Consider the following 10938-nt stretch of genomic DNA (forward strand, 5'->3'; position numbering starts at 1 on the left):
TTACGGTGGTTTACAAACCTGAATTTGACAGACAAGCTGGGTGAGACACCCTTTTACACCTACCCACTGAAAAACCTCCTTGGTGAATATACATTAGTGGCAGGAAACGGTTGGATTCTAGTTGACGAATATAAACGAACACAGAAGTGACTGAGTTTAATTTAGCACCGAAAAATGCAAATTTCAACGTGAAAAATCTTCTAAACACCCCCACACCCCAAAAAAATGAAAAATCCTTGATATAGTGGGGGATGACTGTCATATTTCAAGTACCTCCGCGCTGGCATGTCTGCGGCGTTCGTGGTTCCTCTTGGATGAGCCACCCCTCAGCTCCTCTGTGGAGTTGTTGCGAGGCTTCAGGGAGGCCCACGTCAGTGAATCGCTCCCTAATCAATGGAAAATGATCAACAACACATCACATTGGTGTGAATGAATGGCATCCTCACCGTCACTCTCCATGTCGTCGAGGAAGAGGCCTTCGTCCAGGGAGAGGAAGCTGAAGTTGGAGTCGTCGCTCTTGTCAGAGATGTATCCAGACGTCAGACAGGGGTCCCCCAGAGACCTAAGAGGACATCCCAGGGTTCTGGAGCATTGTAAGGAGTGAATGTAGCGCGCCAGGCTGGCTCCTTTACCTTTAAGAAAAAGAGCACACATCCACGGATTTTACCTGCATGGAATATTTGGCGATATCAGCCACCACTTAATTTCGGCCTAAACCTCTGACATGACAATTGTTATTATTTGAACAGCAGTGTTGCGCAAGTTGGGTAGACGCTCCCGCTTTCTTTTCTACTTAAAATGTGTCAGACGATTTCACAGGTAAATATTGTTTCTTTTGTAACCAAGTGCGCTTGATTTCTCCTTTGCTATATTGGCTTTTCAGAGATGTCTCATAAGATGAGCAAGTACAGTGGTACCTTGACTTACAAGTTTAATTCATTCTGTGACTGGCCTTGTAACTCAATATGCTCTGATGTCAAATTGGGAGAGAGAGACAGGATGCTGGGCGCATGTTGTGCTGTTCGCCGCCATCTAGCGGAGGTGTACTGAAGCTTGTGTGTACTTCAAATTTTGGCTGCCAACACCCTGTTTGTTTAAGATCAAGATAAAAAAGATGTTCAACCCTCCTCACTGTTGCTGTAGCGCAGACTATGCGCCCTGCCTCTCTGGGCCAGCAGGGGGCTAAGCCAGGCGGCGTCTAGACGGCCCAGACGGAAACCCCCAAGGCACAGGGCATTGTTGTTGAGATCCAGGCCCAGGCGGCCCAGCAGCTGGATGACCATCGGCCCGTCGCCACGTTTCACGCTGACGGCCAGGGCCCGGCGGAGGTGCTGTTCGTGGGCGCCTTGGCTCAACAGTAGCTCCAGGAGCTCTAAAGGGCCTCCCTTTCGGCACACCTGGAACACAGACCCAGTGGAAACTAGGGTCAGGGTTAGAGTTGTGATCTCGCTATCGCAGATTTTCACTTATAGCGGGTGGGTCTGCAACGTATAAACGGGACTTCATTGTTTGGTCTTTTGTGGGCAGCGAAGCTTGATGACTGGCTGTAAAAAAACGGTGTTCCTACCTGGTAGATGAGAGACTCCGTTTTGGTCTTTTTGTTGACATCGGCTCCGAGCTCAATGAGACACTCCGCCATGACAGTGTCTCCGTCCTCGCACGCCTTCTCCAGCATACTGTAGTGTAGCGCCGAGTTGGCGCACATCTTGGACAGAGCCAAGCACGCCGACCGACGCAACTGAGTATGCACATACAAGGACAGGATGGGCGTCCTTTTCACTGTCAAAATGTAGTCTCTAATCAATTTCCTGTGTGGTTTGACATACTGGATTCTTGCAGTGCTCGGGAATATCGGACTCTCTGAGAAGTTGGAATATCTGCCGGTCAAAGTCTTCCCTCTGCAACTCCACAGCTGATCCGGAACAGGCGTCCAGCAACCTCAGCGCCACCTGGAAACACTGCAGAGACACAACAAAAGCCTGTAAAAACAATTTTTTTGGGTTATATTTTAAAACTGACAAATATACTCCTATATGTGTTAGGTTTCCTAAAGGCACTAAATGTTGTCACTTTGATGTTTCCCAAATTGTGATATTTACTTAAATGGTCTTTGACCTTTACTACATTTTCTTTGATGTTGACCCAATTTTCGTTGATGTTTACGTTTGCCTATTAATACTATGCAATTAATATTATTATAACAGATCTGACGCTGATCTAATAATTAATTGAAAAACCTGTGATGTATGAGAAAATCTGAGCCACAAATGATGTTAAATACCTTGAGCAGTAAATCATAATCCTCCTTGTGCTGGCTCAGGGAGGCCACCAGGACCGAGGCCAGGACGGGAACAATCATCCTGGAGAGCTTCTTCTTGGATACCAGGTGACTGAGCAGGGTCAGACCCCAATAATGAATTTCTGCAAGATGTTGATTTGAATTTTTATTGATTTGATTTTTCTGGGGACCAAGAATTTTATGAGGGCACCTCGATCCTGCGGGAACATTTGTAGCGTGTGGAGCACCGTGTCGATGGCCCCCTGTTGGCAGAGCAGGTCCACTGCACCTGAGCAGTCAGCCAGGGTGGAGAGCACCTTCAGGCCGCACACCTGGATGGTTGGACACCTGATGAACTTCACAAACAGACACACACGAAAAAAAAAACATTAGTCTGGATTACAATAGAAAATAGGAAGATTATGAGGACGAAAGTGTTGGGACACATTCCAGAGGGTACTTTTGCACAGCCTGGGGTGAAACGTGGACCATCATCAACTCCCACTTATCTATTTTACAGTTTTTAGCTAGTTTTGGCTATTCAGTGGAGCCTTGAGATAAGATTTTATTCATTCCTTGACCATGCATGATTTCAGACCACAGAGATGAACGGAACAACTTTACGCATCATTAACTATATACTTTTTATCCTGCTCAACGCGGCATGGTGAACAGCTGGTTAGCACATCCGCCTCACAGTTCTGAGTTCAAATCCGGCCTCGCCTGTGTGGAGTTTGCATGTTCTCCCCGTTCCTGCGTTGGTTTTCTCTTGGCACTCCGGTTTCCTCCCACATCCCAAAAACATGCATGATAGGTTAATTGAAGACTCTAAATTGCCCAAAGGTGTGAATGTGAGTGCAAATGGTTGTTTGTTTATATGTGCCCTGCGATTGGCTGGCGACCAGTTCAGGGTGTATCCTGCCTCTCCCCCAAAGATAGCTGGGATAGGCTCCGGCACGCCCACGACTAGTGAGGACAAGAGGTACGGAAAATGGATGGATGGATAGATTGAAATTTGTTTTATTACCAATATTTTTATTTGTATTTTTTTGTTTCCAAGAAACGTAATGTGGTGACCACTGGCAGTGGTGGTGTGGCGCCCTAGCTCCCTCTACTGACCAGCCACCACTGGTCCCACCTATCAATTTCTTTGTTTTCAGACAGTTTTTGCCTAAAAATGTGTTACTATATCAGACATCGATTACGCTTTTAATCTTGCACACCTCCAAGAGGGGGCTAGTGCACTACTATTAACTTTGTCTCTTGCCGATGAATTTCACTGTTTTCAGCCTGTTTGCCCATAAATGTGTTATTACTCTACGAGCATGTCAATGTACTTTAATCTCACACACCTCCTAAGGGGTGCTGCAGCACCCCCTGGAGTGAAAGTGGTACACCATCATCAACTTCATGAGTTCCACCTATCAATTTCCCCCAACAGGTTTGGCGATAAATGTGTTATTATTATACCATTACACTTTTAATTCCGCGTGCCTTCTACAGGGGGCTTGCATACCCTTTACCAACTTTATGTGACCCGCTTATCAATTTCCCCCGTTTTCAGGCGATTTTGTCTTTAAAGGTTTAATCACTATACCAGACCACCATTACACTTTTAATTATACGCACCTCCAACAGGGCGATCGAGCACCCATTGGAGTGAAAGTGGTACACCACCATCAACTTTAAGACCCACATATAAATTTCCTCGTTTTTTGTCAATTTTGACTATAAATGTGTAATTAATAATACCAGACCATCATTACACATTTCATGTTTTTAATCTCGCACAACCCTTGTGGTGAAACTGGTGCACCACCATCCTTTTCCCCTGTTTTCAGCCATTTGTGGCAAGAAATGTGATATAATTGTACCAGGCAGCCATGACACTGCAGCATTCGTACCCTGTTGAGGACCTCCAGGTAGACGGCATGTGCTCCCTCTACCACACACTGGTTCTTCAGGACCTTTAGGGACACGTCAACCATGTCAGGGTCAGCCACCGAGGTCCCGTGCTCCCGTAAGCTCCGGTCTGGGAATGTTCAGCACGCCACATGGTAACGACTAATCACTCGGGATGAGCATTTTGGCTTCAGGTCTACCAACCGGATCGTACCTGGACAGAGGAAGACCAGACTGGCCCACAGAGCCTCCAGCTGAACCTCTGGCTGGAAGTTGTGGACTTTCATGACGTTTAGGATCTGACCCATAGCCATGTTGAGCTCGTCCAGGCCGGCTGTCCTACCCCGGAAGAGGAGGGTGAGAAGGTGGCAGGCGCTGACCGATACCTGGACCGAGGCCGGGTGCCTCTTCATCATCTCCACAACGTTGACGTGGAGGCCACTGGACAGCAGCATGGAGCGCATCTTAGCTATGACATCAACATGAGAAAACCCTTTAATGATCCTTTGTGCATCACACAGTGGTATGTTTACAAAATAAGAATCCCAATGAATGATTCAAATAAAAATACGCAGTATGTAATACATACTACATGTTTGCGTGCACGTGTGCAGCCGGGAAGCCCTGGCTCACTCACGATTTTGCGTGACCAGCGTGGCGATGGCACTGGTGGCGGCCTCGAAGACGCGGGGCGAGGAGGAGTGAAGCAACATGGCCGCCATCAGCTGTCTGTGAACAGGAGTCCTAAAAAGAGACACACAGTTTGGACCAAAAATATTTATAAACTAATAGTACATTATACTAGCAAACGTATTATCAATCAATTAATAAAATAAATTAAATACTTTGGTCCATGTAGTGTATGTAATATTGATGTAGAATACCGATCATCCTGCTCCTCTTCTGGATGACTCCTTCCAGCTCCGTGCACCAACAGACTGTGAATGGCCCAGCATGCAGCTTCCTGCAAGGGTTCATTGGATTTCTTTACATTTGATTCATTGTCTTAGGTGAACCTCCTGGGGGGCCAACCTGAACGCATGGTTCTGCGGCGTGGAGATCCAACGCTGTGCAGCAGGCCTCCATCCAGCCCAAGTCCAAGTTCTCCACCTGCTCTGAGCCGCCACCCCGGTTTTCCTCCGCCTCACCGTCCTCCAAGCCCTGCTCGGCCGCCGCTCTGCTCTGCACCATGCTGGACGCTATGGAGCACGTCGTCACATCATCATCATGATCATGGGTGAGCGTGTGTTTGTGTGTCTGTGTGTGTGTGTGTGTGTGTGTACGCGCGTGCTTCTATCCTCACTGAGGTCTGCCAGGCAAGAGAGGGCGGTGGCCTGTAACGTGGCGTTCCGGGGGAATGTCTGACAAGCCCTTAACGCCACCCGGGCCACGCCGTTCAGCACCAGGATGTTGTAGTAGCTCTCTGAGTGACCACACATACATTCACAGAGACACACGCATACAAACACATGATCGCACACATACACACAAGCACACAGATCAATCACATTGACCTGCCTTATCATCAACTGCCGTGTATGTTTGTCACAATGTTATCACAATTGACGGAATCCAAACACAGAAGCCTCCATAGTTGATCTTCTTGTTCAACAGTGATATTACTGCAAGTTATTCAGTTACACACACACTCCAACCCCGCGCCTTCCCGCCCCCGCCCGCCCACAAAAAAATTTAAAAATAACCTAGTGGATTTTTAGTCGTGTTTATTTCTTCTTTAATTCTTACGTTTGAATTCAAGTTACTTCAAGGTGCAAGTTACTGCCTAGTCCAAGTTTCTTGTACATTACTTCCTAGGTTACGTCTTACAAGTTACTGCCTGGTACAAGTACTTGTAGGTTACTTCCTACCTCAAGTTCATTTTTACTTTAAAGTTACTTGCGGGTAGAAGTTACCTCTTTTACCTCCTTTAATTCTTAGGCTACTGTTTATCCCAAATAACTTCTCGGCATGATTTACTTTGAGCTTACTTGTGTTCCTACGTCACGTTAAGTCAATTCCTGACACAAGCTACTCCTTGGTTACTTTCTACCTGTAGTTACTTTTCAAATCAAGCTTCTTTTCTCTACAAGTTATTGGTTACTTCGCAGGATACTTGTTATCTCACCTTACATCTAGGTGCAAGTTACTTCCTGATAAAAGTTACTTTTCAGTTATATACTCGGTTACTTAACTTTGGTTATTTCCTGTAACATTATACAGTAATCCCCGCTAAATTGGCTCATCGCGGCTCTATCACAGATTTTTCTGTTAAACCTGTAAATGTTTGTGTTAGAATACATTTACAATGTGTTTTAAGGTAGGTTTCAATGTGACTACAGCTTGTGAGAGGGGTGAAACTATTAAAAATATATATATCGTCTCTCTTTATCGCAGTTATTTTACATGGTCTCTCTAAGTTGTGGATTTTGACATGTTGTGGGTAGGTCTGGAACGTAATCGTATTCCCTCCGATAAACGGATTTCACTGTACATCAGAACTGCATCTAATTTGTTTTATTTAGCATGGCATGTGTGATGGATATGCTTTATCTTTATTTTTATCATAATCATTATCATTATCATCATTCCTCTGACCTGATGTGAACCTCCGGAACAGGCGACACGCCGTCTCCTGAAGCTCCTCATCCTGTGGGAAAGTGTCCATGGCCGAGATGAGCACGCTATAGCAGCGAACGCTGCCGGACATCAACATCTCCACGTTACTGCCTGTAAGAAGTATGACTTTAATTTACGATACTATTACATGATTTTAGTGGAAGGCAATGAACACAGTGAGGCTAGTTGACCTATAAGTCATTTCAAGTTTTTTTCCCCATAGCAAACAATGTAAAGATGTTAATTAAAGGTCCCATGCCATCAGAATCCATTTTTTCAACTGTTTTATGCATAACTTAGGTCAAAATGAGTCTGTGATCTGGTTTATGTTTGACATCTTTGCGGTTTGTCGCTTAAATGCAAATGACAAATGCATAAGGCTTGCAAAACGAACGGATAAGATTTCTGCGTATATGTGACGTCAAACGTTAACTCATTATTCAAGTACCTGCCCACTTTGTGATTGCTACACGCCCACTTGGGAAAAATTGCTGCTTGATAACGCGGCTGCATCTTGTCCAAAGCTTAAACTTTGCGTCACCTGGCAAACTCAGAGGAGATGAAGAATAAAGGACTTCAATTTATATGTGGAAAAACCCCGAAGGATTCGGAAACAGAAGTGTGCTGTCTTCAGGCCCATTTTGTGGACGATGGCTTCATAAAGTAAGTTCAGAAAAGGCTCAGAAAATGGATGGTGGATGGATGAATGTAACTGCGGTCACTGTAAAATGTGCGCGTGAGATGAACACCGCCAGCTTGCCAGCAGTTACATTGTGATAGAATGGGACCCTCTAAAAATAGCCTCCTCTCTTTTACGTCACTCTGTGGCGCTGTGAGCAGTGGGTGATAAAATCCAATGCTAGGTGAATTCTGCTTCATGATGATTGCAAGACAACCCCCCCGCATTGAGTGAAATGAACACGAGGTCGCTATGAATGGTTAGCCCGGCCGCTGGCTTAAAGACGGACTTTCTGGGTATTTTCAACCCAAATTAACTTGCCAACCCAATAAAAGGACATCAAAGCTTGTAAAAAATGAAAAAGAAATCTGATAGGATAGGACCATTAAAGGGCCACATTTTTCTCTCACCATCAAGCCATGTACTATTAATACAGAACATTTGAAAAAAAGAGCCAAAAAAACATTGTTACATATGAAAGGTTATTCCCAGTTCCCTTGTTGTGATTGTATGGCGTTGTGTGCAACCAAATGCAGCACAATGTGCAGGCATCATTGTTGTTTTGATTTTCATGTCATCCACAAACAAGGAATGCGCTGACACTTTGCCCCCACTAGCGTAGCGTCGCTGAAAGCACGCAGGTCAAACAAGCCAGCTATTTAAGATACCAGACATATCTTGGCGAACAATCCTTCTTGAGGATTGTAGACGTACAAAAAAAAAAAAAAAAAAAAAAAAAAAAAAAGGGAACTGACTTTTTTGTGAAATTGAAAGTGGTACTTGCCAAGGTAAAAGGCAACAACAAAATCAACATTAATTTACAGTAACTTTTTATTGAACTGAATTATGATTTAGTTTGTTGTGTGAAATTCATTTTTGGTACGTTTTATTCTTGGAACACTGATTTTGTGTGCAAATGATGCGTGGTTCATTTTGTGCACAAATATATACCGGTTTTGAATTTGAAATAAACCATATATTATTTTCCAATTAAGAAGAGTTCCGTGAATGCGCGGATGAAACTTGTGGGGTTCAGTAACTCCAACAAAGTTGAGAACCACTGTTTTACACAGTAAATGTTGGGAAACACAATAACACCAGTTGTACTAATTTACTGGTACACGAAATTGGGCGGCCAAATCTATCATAATAGGACAAAAAAGTCTCAAGGACCCGTGCCCGAAATTGGGAAGGAAGTGGGACACTTTTGTTATGAAGGAGCCATTTCGCACACAGTCGCCACCCCTTTAAAGTTAGAAAAAAAGGGACAGAATATCAGTTTGATCGAAGCAAATTTGGGTAGAGATGTCTATTATGACAGGATGGACAAAAAAGGTGTCAAGGGCATATACCCGAAATTGAAAAGGAAGTTGGACATTTTGATTTGAAGCAGCCATTTTGGGCAAATCCCAGGGTTTTGACGAAATCCAACTAGGGAATTTGCCCAAGTGAGCACCAATTGGAAGCAGTTATTCTAGAGTCTAGGATAGGATTACAAAAGCTTTGCAGTTTAGTGGTTTCATAGTGAGATTTCATATTTAATGGATAGAGACAATGTTCCCAATCCGCAAATTCAATTTGCAAATGGTGAAAATAATGTACACAGAGTTGATTGTGCCCTTGTAGGAGATGTTCCATGTATATTATCATCATCATATGACCGACTTCCTGGAGAACAATTCCAAGTTGTCCTTTTCCCCTTCTTAGAAAGCTAGTGGGAAAATATCATTACGGAATTACTGCGAACACACAATCGGGGGGGGTACTTCCCTGCTCTGGGTAGGTCGTAATCGTCACACACGTTTGTTGCCAGTGGACAATTAATCGCATTTGTGTGGAGGCTAAATACATCCCTGCAGTACATCAGCAGAGACATGCATTTCACACATGGAATTTTACCCCACTCTTTCGATCTTGTGGGAATAATTTTTCCATGGAATACATTATAAGAGGGGAGGCAGGAGAGTTATTAACAGAGAAGCTCGCTAACAAGGCTATTACTATACACACGCCTGTAGTTTCCTCTGATTGTACATAAAATGTACTTCAACCAAGACAAAAACCTCAGTTTTTGTCTGGCGAGCATTAGCATTTGGATTAGCAACCGGTCTAGTAACAGAGGCAGGATGCGGCCGGTGTGTAAAGGAAGTGTCAAGTTTAACACAGAGACTCACTGACAACGGACCTGTGTTGAAAACAATTGCGCAGACATCGCTATGTCTTTTTTTTTTTTTTTTTTTTTTTAATGACACATGGAAAGCACAATTAAGCCTCAAGCATTTTTATTACAGCGCACAATTAAGCTTGGTGGAGCCGCTTACCAAATGCAATTAGCTCATGTCACGTAGGAATTTCCCTTTTGAAAGGGTGCTTAAGTAAGTATACCAGTGGAAATTTCCTTCTCTCCTTTTTTCAGCCTGTTTGGCTGTTAGGTCAACCAGAAAGGAGGATCTGTATCCCTTTTATGCCGGAACAGTTTTACTGTGTCACAGTGGACTTTTTAAGCTGCCGCTGTGGTTTCTTAGTATTTTGATGGATATTTATTGAGAATCAAAGTCGATCAGTCGAACAGAACAAGATTTCTAGAGGGGAGTGAGAAAAGAAGATTAAAAAAAGACAAACCACTAGCTGTAGACAAGATGAAAGTAAATCATTATGTAGTCCTAGTCCGGCCGAGGCGCGCCGAAAACTGGCCACATGGAGGAGGCCGCAGAGACCCAATGCCTCCCGCGCCCAGCCGACCCCACCCCCCCAATAAATAAATAAGTAAATGTGTTTGTCAGTTTTACTTTTTGTGTATTGTACTTCATCGATGATGTATTGATGTGTTCAAGTCGCATTAGCATGAGGATGGGACTGCTTAAGCATCAACGTAAGGCAGCGGTAAACGCTGTCAATAGTGCGCCTGGCATGTCAGCATGTTCTTCTGACGCAGACGGCAGTCAAGTCAGACTGATACGCTATGCTAACCACTGGTTAACCGCAAGCAACTTTTCTACCTCCGTCCTCCATTTAAGTGTGTAGGTCCTTCCATTTTGTGACCAAACTTCAGGTTTATGTATGCAAGGTTAAGCAAAACTGTAAGTGTTTGCCTTTGATGTTTTGTTTGCTAGGTGGTTGACTGTGAGCCAATCCCAGGTAGACTATCTTTACAGATGCCAGATGGGGCAAGCTTTTGCAACTTCACACAAACAGACAATCTGACTATACAACTGATTATACAATTTGTGCATTAATGCTATAGTGGTGATAACGATGCAGGAGGGTCTTACTGGGTCCAGACAGAGGGAGGACAACCTTCATGGCCTGCAGCAGCACCTCTGGGTTGTCTGGGAACCCATGCAGAGCGGCGAGAACCACCAAGTGGTCCTGGTTCTCCACAAACTCTACCAGGTGCTCGTCACTCACTATACCAGCACAACAGATTTGCATTGGAAGAAGAAAAAAAACAGCTTTGATGCAT

The 10938-nt window shown here is 44.2% G+C and overlaps 1 protein-coding gene across 6 annotated transcripts in view; it reads right to left on the reverse strand.

Annotated features, from left to right (window-relative positions):
• The window catches only part of lrrk2 (leucine-rich repeat kinase 2), a 53318-nt gene that overhangs the window by 33395 nt on the left and 8985 nt on the right, over positions 1-10938 (reverse strand). For all 6 annotated transcript variants that reach the window (XR_009788620.1, XR_009788621.1, XM_061773963.1 and 3 more), the window contains exons 6-20: positions 10748-10882; positions 6776-6907; positions 5484-5603; positions 5213-5379; positions 5065-5144; positions 4818-4924; positions 4395-4649; positions 4183-4310; positions 2490-2634; positions 2282-2421; positions 1827-1958; positions 1568-1738; positions 1133-1397; positions 447-632; positions 274-386 (exon numbers count right to left, since the gene is read on the reverse strand). Coding sequence is in view for 4 of the 6 variants with exons in the window: in XM_061773963.1 (XP_061629947.1) it covers positions 274-386; positions 447-632; positions 1133-1397; positions 1568-1738; positions 1827-1958; positions 2282-2421; positions 2490-2634; positions 4183-4310; positions 4395-4649; positions 4818-4924; positions 5065-5144; positions 5213-5379; positions 5484-5603; positions 6776-6907; positions 10748-10882 (2276 nt within the window). In the remaining 2 variants the exon portion in view is untranslated. The remainder of the gene's footprint in view (positions 1-273; positions 387-446; positions 633-1132; positions 1398-1567; positions 1739-1826; positions 1959-2281; positions 2422-2489; positions 2635-4182; positions 4311-4394; positions 4650-4817; positions 4925-5064; positions 5145-5212; positions 5380-5483; positions 5604-6775; positions 6908-10747; positions 10883-10938) is intronic.

The sequence above is a fragment of the Phyllopteryx taeniolatus genome, chromosome 5, assembly GCF_024500385.1.
Source record: "Phyllopteryx taeniolatus isolate TA_2022b chromosome 5, UOR_Ptae_1.2, whole genome shotgun sequence".
NCBI lineage: Eukaryota > Metazoa > Chordata > Actinopteri > Syngnathiformes > Syngnathidae > Phyllopteryx > Phyllopteryx taeniolatus.